Source organism: Bubalus bubalis, chromosome 23 (assembly GCF_019923935.1).
Source record: "Bubalus bubalis isolate 160015118507 breed Murrah chromosome 23, NDDB_SH_1, whole genome shotgun sequence".
In the NCBI taxonomy this organism is placed as follows: Eukaryota; Metazoa; Chordata; class Mammalia; order Artiodactyla; family Bovidae; genus Bubalus; species Bubalus bubalis.
In genome coordinates this window covers 18,761,001-18,776,147 of record NC_059179.1, presented here as the reverse complement: position 1 = coordinate 18,776,147, position 15,147 = coordinate 18,761,001, and the positions used below count along the sequence as shown (strand labels likewise).

The 15,147-nt window shown below is 46.1% G+C and overlaps 1 protein-coding gene and 1 non-coding gene across 2 annotated transcripts; one reads left to right on the top strand and one right to left on the bottom strand.

Annotated features, from left to right (window-relative positions):
* Positions 1-64: 64 nt before the first annotated feature.
* Positions 65-2,669, bottom strand: FRAT1 (FRAT regulator of WNT signaling pathway 1). The gene has a single exon (XM_025273967.3). It carries the CDS (start codon positions 2,466-2,468, stop codon positions 1,635-1,637), a length of 834 nt encoding a protein of 277 aa, XP_025129752.2. The 5' UTR covers positions 2,469-2,669; the 3' UTR covers positions 65-1,634.
* Positions 2,670-9,912: 7,243 nt separating this feature from the next.
* On the top strand, positions 9,913-10,045 carry LOC112581685. The gene has a single exon (XR_003106304.2). It is a non-coding gene; the product is annotated as a small Cajal body-specific RNA 11 (non-coding RNA).
* The last annotated feature ends 5,102 nt before the right edge of the window (positions 10,046-15,147 follow it).

The following is a 15,147-nucleotide window of genomic DNA, read 5'->3' as shown; positions in this document are numbered from 1 at the left end:
GAGATCAGAGAAATGTGTTCTGTGCATCTTTCCCACCGCCGCCAAGTATAAAATAAAACCAAACAAAAAACCCAACACATTTATTAAAAACAGATATTTCAGTTAAGTTAACATCCTATAATCAGGATAGCCACAATTCCAGACACTCCGGTGCGAAGTGTAGGTATGTCAATAGCCACATCTGGATGACGAACATGCCATTGAATCTTATAAAACTAAAACATCAACAATACCGTCTTAGAGCCTTTAGACTGCGTTAACATTATGTTACGAGCACTTCACCAGGTTCACAATGGCAAATTCTGCAGCTTCTCCATTCGGAGGGTCACATTTTTTTACTCGGTTTCCTTCACTTACAAAGGCAAGCTGGCATGGCTTGGGGGAGGGGCAGAGGGAGGAAATCAACTCCATCTATCCAGGGAATTGCAGCTGTTATTGCAAATGGCCCCGGAGAGCCCATTATAAGCTGCTGCGCTAGGCTGTGTGTCCCTGGAGTGCCCCATCACGTGGTGTCTCCCAGCCCCCAGCCTGGGCCCCCAGGAGCGGCAGCGCCACCAGCTAGAGTTGGACAGCAGAGCGGAGGGGAAGAGGAGGGACTCGAGGCCACTTCTCCGGGCAGTTTCCGTCAAAGCCCGGGGCGCGGCCGCCCGCAGGAGGCACCGGCGCCTAGCACGTCGCCACCTCCCTCAACCCGCGGTGGCAGCGGTGCCCGTGTCCTCAGGAGACTCCAGCACTTGCAAAACACCGCGTACTACTCCGAGTACAGGCAGAACCGGGCGACTCTGCCCTGCTAGAGCCCCACAATCTCGTTTGCGCCCAGGAAATGGTGACCTTGAACCCGAGGAGGGGCGGACAGACTGTGAAAATACACATTTAAGAGGACCGCGGGTTCACTCCGCGCCCTCACCTTTCCCTAGGACCTCTCACCCCCACGTCCAATTAGCATCCTGGGCGCTCCGCCTTCCCCCGCTGCTCTGAGAAACGCAGACAGTTGCAAAGCGGGTGGGGGTGGGGGTGTGCAGAGAAAAGGTTACTTCTATTCAGTTCTCCAAAATGTCCTTTCACGGTGCCGCGTGTTTTATACCAAGAACAAGCACCTCAAAACACACGAGATACGTTTTTTTTTTTTTTAAAGTGTCGTAAAATTTCAAGTCTGGCAGTTTGAGGTACTCCCTTAAATGATCTACAAATGTTCCCCTCTCTTAAAGTGAATCAGGAACCAGCCTTGGAAAGGTAAAGCAAGTAACTGGGATCATCCTTGTCCTTTAGGCGCTCCGCGATCCTGAGAAGCATGGACTCCGGCCACATGGTTGCCAGGTTGGAGGACCCCAGAGGCTGCGTGGAACTGCACGCTGCGCCACCAGGGCTGGTCACACCAATGAGGAGTCCTACTGACTGCGAGCTTGGGGTACACTCTGTAATCTGCCTTCAGTGGGACCAACGAAGTCAACCACGTCGGGGCCCTAGACCTCAGTTCCCGCGAACACATTCTCAATTTTTCGATTCCTCATCTTCATATAAGGTATTTTCCCGCTTCCAGAAGTGCGACTTCACCAGTTTGAGTAGAGATATAGCCCTCAGGGGAACCCCTTGCCCTTCAGGCAGAGGCTCGCGCAGTGGCCACTCTCGAGGTGTTAGCTGCCGGGGACTAGAACGCTGTCGCCTGTTCTGAGCTGCGCCCTCCTCCCGGACGCACCGGGGTCGCTGCAGGCCGCGCGAGGGCTGCGGGGCGAAGGGGGCTCATGCACTGGGGCCGACAGAGGGCCCAGGAGCTGGCGCTGGGGGAGCTTTGCGTGCAATTGCAGCCGTCGCGAATGGAGCCTCCGCACGGCCTCCTTGATGAGGTTCCCCGAGAGCACGAGCTGCTGCAGGAGCCGGTGCGGGTCGTCGTCGCCGTTGCGGGCTGGAGGCTGTAGCCCGCGTCGGTGCTGGAGGCGGCGGGAGGCAGCTGCGTCCCGCAGCCAACCTCGCCGGCAAGGGCCCGACAGGGGCTGCGGGGAACCCCGTTTGTCTGCTCCCAAAGGCCCATCAAGGCAGGGCTGAGGGGGCAATGGGGACAGCGCGGTGGGGCCTGCGGCGAGCTCCGCCACAAAGTAGGGCGCAGCCCGGCCCCGCACGCGGCCGCGGTCCCCGAGGGCGCCCCGCAAGGCCCCCAGGGGCGCCGGGCCCCCAGCCTCGATCGACGCGGCCGGTAGAAGCAGCGGCTGCGCTGGGGCGCGGGCCTTGTCCGCTCTCACCGCCGCCGGGGGCCGCGGGGGCTGCAGTGGCGGCCCCGGGGGCGCGCACGCGGAGGCAGGGCGGTCCTGCGCCGCGTCCAGCTGCAGTGTCTCGCCGATCTGGGCCACCAGCCGGTCCACCTCAACCGAGCCGCCCACAGTCACCGACTGTTCCAGCAGTAGGAAGCTGTCCTCCTCCTCCTCCTCCTCTTCCTCGCCGGCTTCCTCTTCCTCCTCTCTCCGGCACGGCATGGCCCCCCGCGCTGGCACCCGGAGCTGTGCGTTGAGTCGCTGGCGGCTCGGCTGTCCCGGGGGCTCGGTGGGCCGCGGCGGAACCGGGCGCGGTGCCGAGGCCGAAGCCGGAGCCCGGGCGGACGCGGAAGCCGGAGCCCGCCAGGCACTCGCGCCGCGCGCCTGCAGCCGCGGGAGCCGGAATCCTACCGGCTCGGGTTGATTTGTAAACAATGGGTGACGTCGCCGCCGGGCCCTACCACCACGCCGGGGAGGGGTGCTCCGTACATTTGGGGGCCGGGGCAACCTCTGGGCAAGAGTCCTGGGTGAAGCTTTGCTGCCTCTGAGCTTTACAGCCCTGAATGCTGTCTGCGGGGGGAACTGGGGAGCCGATCTTCGCCCTCTGAGCCTGGCATGATTGACATTTCCAGAAGATGGACACCGGCGTGGCCTCTGTTGGTTTCTTCTACACACAAGCACAGACACTTACACCCACACACCCACACACTTCTCTAGGCGCGTCAACTTGTCTGGTTTTGGCATTTACGCTTTTGAGGTTAGGGATGCCGGCATTTGGGAAGTGATTGCAGCGTGAGTGAGGCTAGTGATGGAGAGAAGGCGTCAGGCTAGGGATCTGTCTGGAGATTAGGGAAACGAGGCTGACAGATGAAAAGGAAGAAGGGGACCCTGTGGTGCGATGGGGGTGGCGGATTGAAAATTGGCAAAGAAAAGCCACTGATTGTTTTTTTGATCGGGAGCGTGGGTATGTGGGGACCTGGACAGGGACTGTAGAGGAGGTTGCTCGTCTTGGGAGGAGCGGCGAGCTAGAAAGTTCTTTTAAGAATGACTCAACCCAATAGGGGAGTATCCTTTCTGGGGTGGGTAGCAGGAGAGGAAAATGGTCAGCTATTTGGATGGAAATGGAGACAGGGCCATGGTAACCCTCTAAGATATCCTGGTTGGTTTAATGATTAACCAAGACTTCATTTTTTAAAAGAAAGAGAGATAGAAAACGATTCTTTATCATCGTATTGTTTGGAGTTTTAAAACCTGTAAAAATCCCAAAACCCCTCAGGCCTAACTTCTGAACATAGGGGAGGGATAGTAACAGGGTGATTGAAATATTCCAAAAAAGGATTATGGTAATGGTTGCACAATTCGGTAAATTTTCTAAAAATCATTTATTTTAAAAAAATTTATTTTTAATTTAATCATTGACTCAATGGACATGAGTTTGAGCAAATTCCAGGAGATAGTGAAGGACAGGGAACCCTGTCCTGGAGTTCATGGAGTGTTCTAGAGTTCATGGGGTTGCAACGAGTTGGACATAACTTAGCGACTGAACAATTTCTTATTGAAGAATAATTGCTTTACAATATTGTGTTGGTTTCTACTATACATCAACATGAGTCACCCATAGGTATACATATGTCCCTTCCCTCTTGAACCTCCGTCCCACTTCCCACCCTATCTCACTGCTCTAGATTATCACAGAGTGATTTGAGTTCCCTGAGTCCTACAGCAAATTCCCAATGGCTGTTTTATATATGGTAATGTATATGTTTTCATGCTACTCTCTCCATTTGTCCCACTCTCTCCTTCCCCCATGTGTCCAAAGTCTGTTCTCTATGTATGCGTTTCCATTGCTGCCCTACAAATAGATTCATCAGTACCATTTTTCTAGATTCCATATGTATGTGTTAATATACAATATTTATTTTTCTCTTTCTGACTTACTTCACTTTTTATAATAGGCTTTAGGTTCGTGCACCTCATTAGAATGGACTCAAATGCATTCCTTTTTAGAGGTGAGTAATATTCCATTGTGTGTATGTGCCACAACTTCTTCATTCATCTGTCAGTGGACATCTATGTTGCTTCTATGTCCTAGCTATTGTTAATGGTGCTGCAATGAACGTTGGGGTACATGTATGTTTTTCAGTTATGGTTTCCTCAGGATATATACCCAGTAGTGGGATTGCTGGGTCATCTGGTAGTTTTATTTCTAGTCTTTTAAGGAATCTCCATACTGTTCTATTAGTGGCTGTATCAATTTTCACTCCCACCAACAGTGCAAGAGGTTTCCCTTTTCTCCACACCCTCTTCAGCTTTTATTGTTTGTAGACTTTTAAATGATGGCCATTCTGACCAGAGTGAGGTGATACCTCATTGTGGTTTTGATTTGTATTTCTCTAATAATGAGTGATGCTGAGCATCTTTTCATGTGTTTATTAGCCATCTGTGTGTCTTTGGAGAAATGTCTGTTTAGGTCTTCTGCCCACTTTTTGAATAGGTTGTTTGTTTTTCTGGCATTGAGTTGCATGAGCTGCTTGTATATTTTGGAGATTAATCCTTTGTCAATTGTTTCCTTTGCTATTATTTTCTCCCATTCTGAGGGTAAAAACTCATTTAAATGAAAGAGTTTTTTGCATGTAAATTACATGTCAATAAAGCTGTTTTAACAATTAGCCACAAAGTACACACATACAAACACAGAAGCCAGGCAGTAGAGAACTACTTTAAAATATGGAGCAGGAGACTAGCATTATTTGGAAAAAAACTGGAGCCTGGGAATCCAGGTAAGTAGAAACAAGGGTCTTTGTGGGCAGTTCCAAGATGATAATAACAGGAGCAAACCTTGAAGGAGGAGTGGGATGGAGGGAAGAGGTGGGAAGTTGTTAAAAAAGAGTTGGGCTTATTTTTGTCAAGTTTGGAGGGAAGAATGTGAGAATAAAGGAAGAGGCAGTATGAAGAAAGCAAATGAATTTTTAAATCTTGAAATTCTGGACTTCTACAGGACGTCTTAAAAATCATCATCTTATTTTAGTGGATTCCTTAGGATTTTCTGTATACAAGATCATATCATCTGCAGACAGATGAAGGTTTCTTTCTTTCTAATCTGGATGGCTTTTGTTTTTCCTGCCTAATTCTCTGGCTGAAACCTCTAGAACAAGGTTGAAGAGAAGTAGTGAGGGCAGACATCCTTGTCTTGTCCCTGATCTTAAAGGAAAGTATTCAGTCTTTTACTATTAAGTATGATGTTGGCTTTGCTGCTACTGCTAAGTCACTTCAGTCGTGTCCGACTCTGTGTGACCCCATAGACGGCAGCCCATCAGGCTCCCCCATCCCTGGGATTCTCCAGGCAAGAACACTGGAGTGGGTTGCCATTTCCTTCTCCAATGCATGAAAGTGAAAAGTGAAAGTGAAATTGCTCAGTCGTGTCTGACTCTTCGTGACCCCATGGACTGCAGCCTACCAGGCTCCTCCATCCATGGGATTTTCCAGGCAAGAGTACTAGAGTGGGGTGCCATTGCCTTCTCTGGATGTTGGCTCTAGGTTTTCATAAATGGCCTTTTCTCAGGTTGGGGATGTTCCCTTCTTTTTCTCATTTGTTGAGCGTTTTTTATTATGAATGGGTCATTTCTCTTTACTTGAGTTATAATTGACGTATACCTCATGTAAATTGAAGACATTCCCTCATTTATAATCATTAGTCATTTGAGAGTGGTCAGCGCAGCCAGTTATTAGCTAGAATATTCTGAACTTAATTAAAATTTTAAAATGAAAATAATTAGTAGCAGTTTAGAATTTTTGTTTTGATTTTTTTGGTTCAAAATACTGTGAGTCTCATGCATCGTTCTGTATGTGAAAATGGTACAACCACTTTGAGAAAAGGTCTGGCAGTTTCTTACAAAACTAAACATACCCCTGCCCTATGATATAACTCCAAAGCTAGATATTTACCTAAGAGAAATGAAATCATAGGTCCATGTCAAGGCCTATAGGCAGATGAATATAGCAGCTTTATTCATAAAAGCCATAAATCAGAAAGTGCATAAGTGATTTATCAACAGGCAAATGGATAAACCATAGCACATTCACATGATGATGGTGACAGAATACTCTTCAGCAACAAAAGGGGCTGGAGTATCGCTACAGGCAGTAACATGAATGAGCCTCAGAAACAGTATGGTAGTTGGACTTCCCTGGTGGTCCAGTGGCTAAGGTGCTGTGCTCCCAATGCAGGGGGTTCTGGGTTTGATCTTTGATTAGGGAACTAGATTCCACATACCACAACTAAAGATTCTGCAAGCCACAATGAAGACTGAAGATCCCGAGTGCTGCAACCAAGATCCAGTGCAGCCAAATAAATAAATGTTTAAAAAACAAAAACAGTATGCTAACTGAAAGGAGCCAGACAAAAAAGACCATATATGACTTAATCCTCCTTATATGAAGTTCCAGAACAAGTAAAATTAATTCATGAAAACTGATTGCCTTTGGAGAGGTTGGGGCAGTAGCAGGGACTGACTTGGAAGAGTCCTGAAGGAGATTCAGGGCATGGTGGGAATGTTCTGTATCTTGATATCTTGATTCCAGGTTTCCCAGGAAATTCATTGAATCCTACAGTTAGAATTCATTGTATGTAAATTTTAACATGAAAAGAAAAAACTTCACAAATATTGATTTCTAGTTAATAGACACACTGAGTGAGGTATACTGATGGTTTCAGTTTATTCTCAAGTGCCCAAAACCGCGAGATGGATTGATACATAGATAGAAAGATGGTTAGGACAGGCAGATATATGATAAAGCGTGTATAGTGACATGCTAATGTCACTGTATAATCGAGCAATTCCACTCCTAGGTATATACGTGGGATATTTGAAAACGTAGTCATTCAAAAAGTTGTACCCAAGTGTTTACGACAGTATTATTCATAATAGCTTCAAAGTAGAACAACCTAAATGTTAAGTAGCTAATGAGTGGATGAATAAAATGTTATCTATTCATACAATGGAATGTAATTGATCATACAAGGTATGAAATACAGTTATGTGCTACCGTATGGTGAACCTATATACAGTATGGGTGAAAAAGCTGGACATGACTGAGTGACTGAACTGACTGATGGGTCAGCCTTGAAGACAAAAGCGAAAGAAACTAGACACAAAAGGCCACCTATTGTATGATTCCATTTATATGAAATTTCCAGAATAAACAAATCTGTACAGACAGAAAGTGGATTAGTAGTTGTCAGATGTTGGGAAGAGAGGGGAATTAAGACTAATAATGGGCATGAGATTTCTTTTGAGGTGACGAAAATGTTCTGGAATTAGTGGTGATGTTTGTACTACATAGTGAATACACTTAAAACCACTAAAGCGCACACTTCAAAAGTTTACACTTGATTTTATTTATTTACTTATTTTGCTGTGCAACTGTGGGATCTTAGTTTCCCGACCAGGGATCGAAACTCAGACCTTGCAGTGGAAGCATGGAGTCCTAACCACTGGACTACCAGAGGATGCCCCACAGTGTACACTTCAAAAGCCACTTTAAAGTGAATTTTCTGTATGTGAAGTACAGCTCAATTTTTTAAATGCTAAGAAATGTTAATGGTAGAATCTAGGTGCTGAGTAATAGGGTTGTTCACTATTAAATTCCTTCCAATTTATTGACAGTTTGGAACATTTTAGAGTAAAATGTTAGAGAAAAAAAATAAGCCACAGAAAGGGAGCAACTACTTTTGTGAATTCTTTTAGAATTGGCCAGGGCACAGGGGGCTCTGGGCTGACTGTTGGGAAGGAAGGCAGGAGGAAGTATACACCCTGCTGGCATATTGTCTAATGCCTGACAGGGTAGTGGTGTAGATTCACAATCCAGTGTTAAAAAGATGTAGACAGCCTGCTGGGGGTTGACTACATTCTTGCCCACTGTGGAGGATTTCAAACTATATGGGAGGAGTAAGACTTGCCACTGTTTTTGAGGTCAGCAGCATCCTTGAGCAATGGGCCTCGGAAATAGGAAAGCAGACACAGGCTTGCTCCTATACCCCTCCTTTCATTGTCCGCCAGACCAGAGGCTCTAGAAGCTGGGTTGGTCAGGGAGGAGGAATTTGTACAGAGAAAATTTAAGAGATTTAGGGGATTCACATTGAGATGCAAAAAGGTGCTAATGAGTTATTAAACACCTCTGTAGAGTAGCAGCTGAGAAAGCTGGAAACACCAGGGAAGTCAAAATTTCTCTAAAATGTCTTAGAGGCTGCTTATAGGCTGGGAAAGATAACTGCCCACAGGCTAAACAGGGTGCTAGGAACAGTTAGGTCTGTAACTCAGTAGTTAAAATGGATTAAAGGATTGGGCTAACAGTGATGCAGTAATGTGGAATATTTTGCCGTTTATAAAAGTAGAAAGGACTCAAGATTGGAGAGGTTTTGAGGGATGCGGCCCCAGAGGTGGAGACTTGAGTAGTGTACTGAGTTGAATAGGATCCCCTCCAAATTCATGGGGCTTCCCAGGTGGTGCAGTGTTAAAGAATTTGCCTGCCAGTGCAGGAGACACAAAAGATGTGGGTTTGACCTGGGTCAGGAATATCCCCTAGAGTAACAAATGGCAACCCACTCCAGTATTCTTGCCTGGAAAATTCCATCAACAGAAGTCTAATGGGTAAAGTTGATGGAGGTCGAAAAAGAGTAGGACGCGACTTAGCGACTAAACAACAGCCACCACCAAATTTGTGTCCAATGACAATCTGTAAATGTGACTTTACTTGGAAACAGGGTCCTTGAAGATGTAATCAATTTAAGATGAGGTCAAATTGGATTAGGGTGGGCCGTCAACTAGTGACTAGTGTCCTTTTAAAAAAGGGAAGTTTGGGGACTTCCTTAATGGTACAGGGGCTAGGAATCCGCCTGCCAATGCAGGGGACATGGGTTCGATCCCAGGTCTGGGAAGATGCCACATGCTGCAGAGCACCTAAGCCCACACACCATAACTACAGAGCCCTTGCTCTAGAGCCACTGAGCTGCAGCTACTGAAGCCCGAGCACCTAGAGCCTGTGCTCCGTCCACAGCAAGAGAAGCCATAGCAATGAGAAACTCGAACACCGCAACTAGAGACTAGCCCCCACTCACTGCCACTAGAGAAAGCCTTCCCGCAGCAATGAAGATCCAGCACAACCAAAAACAAATAAATAAATATTTTAAATAGAGGGAAATCTGGACACAGACACACAGGAGGATGCCATGTATGGACAGAGACAGAGGTTAGAGTGATGCTACCACAAGCCAAGGAACATCAAGGACTGCCAGCAACTACCAAAAGCCAAGAGAAAGCATTAAGTAGCTTTTCCCCCGAGTCCCAAGAAGGAACTGACCCTGCCAACTAACACTTTATTTATATCAGACTTTTGGCCTCCAAACCTGTGAGAAAACAAGTTTCTGTTGTCTTAAGTCACCAAGTTTGTGATAATTTATCACAACAGCCCTAGGAAACTAGCGCAAATAGTTTTGAGGAATTGTTTAGAATGTGTAAGCTATGGAGAAATTTACCGAAGATTGCTGGGGGTAGTTCTGAGACTCAGTGGAAAAAACTGAAGGACTATGAGTGTCTCTGATGGATTTTGGGTTATGCTTGGCCCAGTCAGATCTGCCATCAGAACAGGAATAAAGAATGGAGAGATGTGGTCCTGGCTTACGCTTTCTCTGCTTCCCTGTGCTCAGTTTTAACAGGGGAGGCTGTCAGGATACACAGCAGTCTCCCTCTCAGTAGTTTAGGAGGGCTGTCCTAAGAATAGGGCTGCTATGAGGGGACAGTTAAAAAAGTCAGGGGTGGGGGACTTCTCTGGCAGTCCAGTGGTTGACTCTGTACTTCCAATGCAGGGCGCATGGGTTTGACCCCTCATCGGGGAGCTAAGATCCTACATGCCATGAGTTGTGCAATCTAAATACATTTTAAAAAATATAAAGAACGAAGAGATGAAAAGACAAGGAGCCATTACACTCTCATTGTATTTTGATCATAGGTAAAAAGTGGCCATGTAGGAACACATCTCTACAGGGACTATTAGGGTGATCCTGCATAGGCTGATGCAGTTAGTGCTCCTGTTTCTGGGACTGCAGAAAGGGCAGTACTGCCCTTGCCAAACCATGGCAGTGAGAATAGAAAAGTAGGTGCTCGGACTCGCAGAATGACTGGCTGCAGGTGTCAGAGGAAGGCAGTCTCAGACCTGCAGAGGCTTTGTGTGTGTATATCTGGATGCCTGGGTGAAAACAACATTGAAAATCAGGAGACACAGGGTAGCATAGTTCAGTATTTCAAAAAAAGACTTTAGGACTTCTCTGCTGGTCCAGTGGTTAAGAAACTGCCTGCCAATGAAGGGTTCAATTCCTGGTCTGGGAGGATTCCACATGTGGTGGAACAACTAACTCTGTGCACCACAACCGCTAAGTCTGTGCTCTAGAGCCTGCTTACAGCAACTGCCGGAGCCCACGTGCCCCGCAGCCCGTGCTTCCCAGCAAGAGAAGCCGCCGCCATGAGAAGCCCATGCACTGCAACAAAGAGCAGCCCCGACTCACCACAACTAGAGGAAAGCCTGCACAGCAACGAAGACCCAGCACAGCCGGATATAAACAAATAAATAAAATTTAAATAAAATCTGCAAGGGTGGTTTGGAGGGCAATGCCAGTCATGCAAGGCCTATGAGATGTACTCAGATCAGGGTTCCTGCAAGTTGCTTCTGGGCCCTACCCTCTTTCCCTTTAATCCACTCTTCTGGCAGATCAACTTCCTAATGCCCAGTCTTGCTCAGGTTACCCACCATCCCCACTCTGAACAGGTCCACAGTACCTCCTGAATAAAACCCTTAGCTTCTTAACATAGTATCCAGAACTCAAAGGCCTGGTCCTGGTCCACTCTTCCAACCTTCTCTTGAAGCCTTTTGCTCCTATCACACTGGGCCCTTGCCAGCTTCCACATGTATTTAACATGATCCTGTCTCCCCATATTTGGTCCTATTCTTTCTGCAGAGAGTACCATTCCCCCAAATTTCTATCTGTCTAAATCTTACTTGGTCCAGCTACAAACCTCCTCTAACAGGGAGTGGTTCCTCCTGCCCTCTGCCTTCCCACCCCATTCAGCTCACCCAGTGGGGCTCTTACTACATACTTTCTGTATTAACTTGGGTTGGTCCCGACTGTAAAATCCAGAGAGTCCTTTGATTGCCCGACCAGAATAATTTGTCCACTCTCTTTAGAGACAGCATCAGTGCCACCCAAAACCCAGAGGATAGGGGAGCAGAGAACCCTTAAAGAGATGCTTGGTGCTTTGAAACAAAGACCTATGTCCAAGTATAGGTGGGATGTAGCTTTTCCATATGGAGAAGGCAATGGCATCCCACTCCAGTACTCCTGCCTGGAAAATCCCATGGATGGAGGAGCCTGGTGGGCTGCCGTCTAAGGGGTTGCACAGAGTTGGACACGACTGAAGTGACTTAGCAGCAGCAGCAGCTTTTCCATAAGACCTGTGTAACCTCACTATTTTACTTAATACCTCTTTGATATATTTGGTTCACATGTTCCTTTATTCATTCAAAAATAGCTACATAAGCAAAAACCAAATATAGTCCTTAACTCATAGAACTTACAGTCTAGTGGGAGAAGCCAAAACTAATCAATAATAAAAACAAACCTAGAAATGCTGCAAAATGGTAACCTGAGACATAGTGATTGAATCTTGAGAGGGTTTTCAGGTTTTCTAATTCACACGATCCTGTAAATTATTTTAACTGGGTGACGAGCCTTTTATTTCACAATTAAACTGGTCCTTTACATGTTCCAGAAGAGGTACCTTTGGATTTAATTCACGCTGAAGTGTGAATGAGCAAGGCAGCCCTCTCTTCCTAAATCCTTGAAAGAAGATAGATCCTGTGGTTGAAGATGACTGCAGAGGCCTAAGGAGGCTAAAGAACAGTTTCCTTCACTTTCTGATTTTGACTGGGGGACACTTGGAAGCTGGCTCTGAAGGATCCTGTCTACAGGACAAGAGAGGTGTGGAAGTCATAAGGCCTTTGCTGACCTTCACTCTTTTTAGTAGCTATAGAAGCATCATGTGCAAAATTTATCTGTGTACCAAAACAACCTGCACAAGACTGGGTTATAATGGCAGGAAAAAAGGATCCCTCCCAGCTTCAGCTCACATGATGGTGGAGATAACACCCAGCACGGAGAGTTCATAATGTACTGGCCCATTTCTGAACATCACATATATGTTACTCCTTTGAAACTTACCATCAGCACCTGGGGCCTGCTTACCTGAGGTCTGGGATGTTTTTGATTAGAGCACCAGAGAGATTCCAATTCAAAATGATTCATTTGGTTTGTAGGTCTTCCAACTCACCCTGCAAGACTGAGGACCACTGCCACCTCCCTCAACTCTGCCCCACGCCAAGCCTGGCTGCTTGTGGTACTTTCAGGCTTTCAGAGAGTTTGGTCTTTGCCTCTGCTGTGGCCCAGCCAGCCTGGCCCCCTTGCCCTCCAGCTACAGTCTGAGTTTTTGAAGTGTAGGATCCATGGCTTATTCAACACTTTAGCCCCAGATGGTGACTCCCAATGAGTAATGCTTCAGGACTGTGTGAGCTTCCAGTCCTCTTCTCTGCCAGCTTCTTAACTCTGACCTTGTGGTCCTGGCTAGGGAAAATGACCTAGCCAGAACTTTCACTCTGGGGTTCCAGCCCTGAACTAGTTTGTTTTTAGCTGTATAGAACCGGTTCTCCTCATTCCCCTCACTGAGTTCCCTCCCCGGATTTCTGGCTCTGTGGCCAATTTTTGAAGAGGATTCCATAGCAAAGCTGGACAGTTTTTTTTTTTCCCCCAACATGTGAAATATGTAGATGTTAGTCTTTAGTGTGTCTGAAGGAGACTGAAGGGTTAAGCTTTGCCCCAGCCCGGAGTAACCATGTGCCCCAGGAAGTAAACTATTGGGAATGATTTGTAGCACACATTTGTCCTTTTATTTTTCCCCATTTTTGCCGGTGATCCCCCACTGGGTGAGCTTTGTTGGGAGACAGAGCCCTCCCCCAGGAAGAAGGGTAGAGGCAAATGACCTCGGCCAAGTCAATCGGATGTTCTTCTGATGACTCTGCCTCTCGAGGGGGGTGACTTGGAGACCCATCAGCAGAGGGGTGACTGCTGAGAGTCAAGTGGCACTAAATGGACTGACCTTGGCTGGGTTTCCTTTTCCTTAGCCCCCTTCCTTCTTGCCAGCTCTTCAACCTAGTTTAATTCCAATGAATCCAGTTTCTGTTATGTTAGCCAAAGTTAAGTTTCCAGAGTTTGCAATCCAGATTGACATAAATCTGAATGTACATCTGCAGGGGATGGTTTAAATAAACCAGGGAATGGCTATAAGATGGAATACTACATAGCAGTTCAAAAGATTAATGGCAGGGAATTCCCTGGCAGTCCAGAGGTTAGGACTCCAGGCTTTTACTTTAGAGGGTGTGGGTTTGATTCCTGGTCCAGGAACTAGGATCCCACGCTTCGAGGCGCAACCATAAGAAAAAGTTGAAAGAGTTATAGCAGATCTAGGTGTTCTGACATGGAAAAATCTCTAAGATGCAAGTCTAAGTACAATATGTACAGCATTATCTAAAACTTAAAATTATGTATTTCTCTGTGTATGTATGTGTTACCAGTAGAATGAGAAATCACGAGTGACGTTCTTTTGTTATGCTGTATTTTCAGGCCTAGAACAGTGACTGGCACGTTGTAGGCACTCAATAAATATTTGTTGAATAAACGTATTGCATAGAAAAAGATCTGAATGAACACACATCAAACAGAAAATAGGGGTTTCTTAAAGGAGGGACAAGAATTATTTGTATTTTTTTTAAACAAGGACTGTGTCTTCATGTATTACTTGTATTATTAAACAATATAAAAATAAAAGAACTAAATATGAACAGGTGATTAAAAAGCCATTAAAATGTTGATTTCAAAGACTATCATAACAAATACAAGTTAGTTGGCAAGGAAAGGGGGAGAGAATGGGTATTCCAGATGAGTACATGATATTTTGGTGAAGTTGCTGGTCTGTTTGACAAGAGAACTAATCATTACATTTTTTAAGCCTTTTCCCCTTTTTTTTTTTTCAAATGTTCAATAAGCAGTCTCATCCTATCCCTAACCAGGCTCAATATTGATGCAAGACTCAGAAAAGCTTATTGTACACATGATATTTTTATATTTTGACCTAGGCATCAAAATGTCCCACTTTAAGGAGAATGAACAGCAGGAGCAAAAGTGGAAAACAGAAAGTTGCATCTGGGAATTCCAAGTCACTTGCTTTGTTGGAGGGTGGGAGTGGAGAGGACGATGTTGGAACTGCTGGCACGGGCAGATCCTCCTCTTCTTTCTCTTCCACCTTGTTCCTTCTTTTATTTCTCCCTGTATTTCCTCCCCCTTCCCTTGAGGCGAGGGCCTGGAAACACAAAGATGATTCAAATACCCCCTCTGCCTTCAAACTCCAGATCTGTTGGGATAGGTAGATGGATTTGCAATCACATTTGCGGTGGACTCAAGTCCACGCCTCTGCTCTTCAACCATCTTTTAGATCCCTGGCCTTCTTCCTTTCTCCACATTTCTGAATTCCTGCCAATCTGTTCTCTACTTGGATATTTAGACCTTCATAATTCTAAACTGTGTTCTGTTGTTTGTGACTCATGTGTTCATTTGTCTCCCTGAGTTTACTGTAATCTCCTTGAGGGCTGGGGCCACTTTTCTGTGACCTTTTGTTCAGCCAAGCAGTTGGAAACAAGATGACTTTCTGAACTTTCATGAATGCCTGCTGTACAGCTGTGCTTATCATCACGCTGACAATCAATTACTCAACAGGGTAAGGATGATTTCAGGAGAGCCGTG

Bases quoted from the DNA above. Each gene is read 5' to 3' on its own strand.
- FRAT1 (XM_025273967.3), bottom strand. From the start codon at position 2,468: ATGCCGTGCCGGAGAGAGGAGGAAGAGGAAGCCGGCGAGGAAGAGGAG.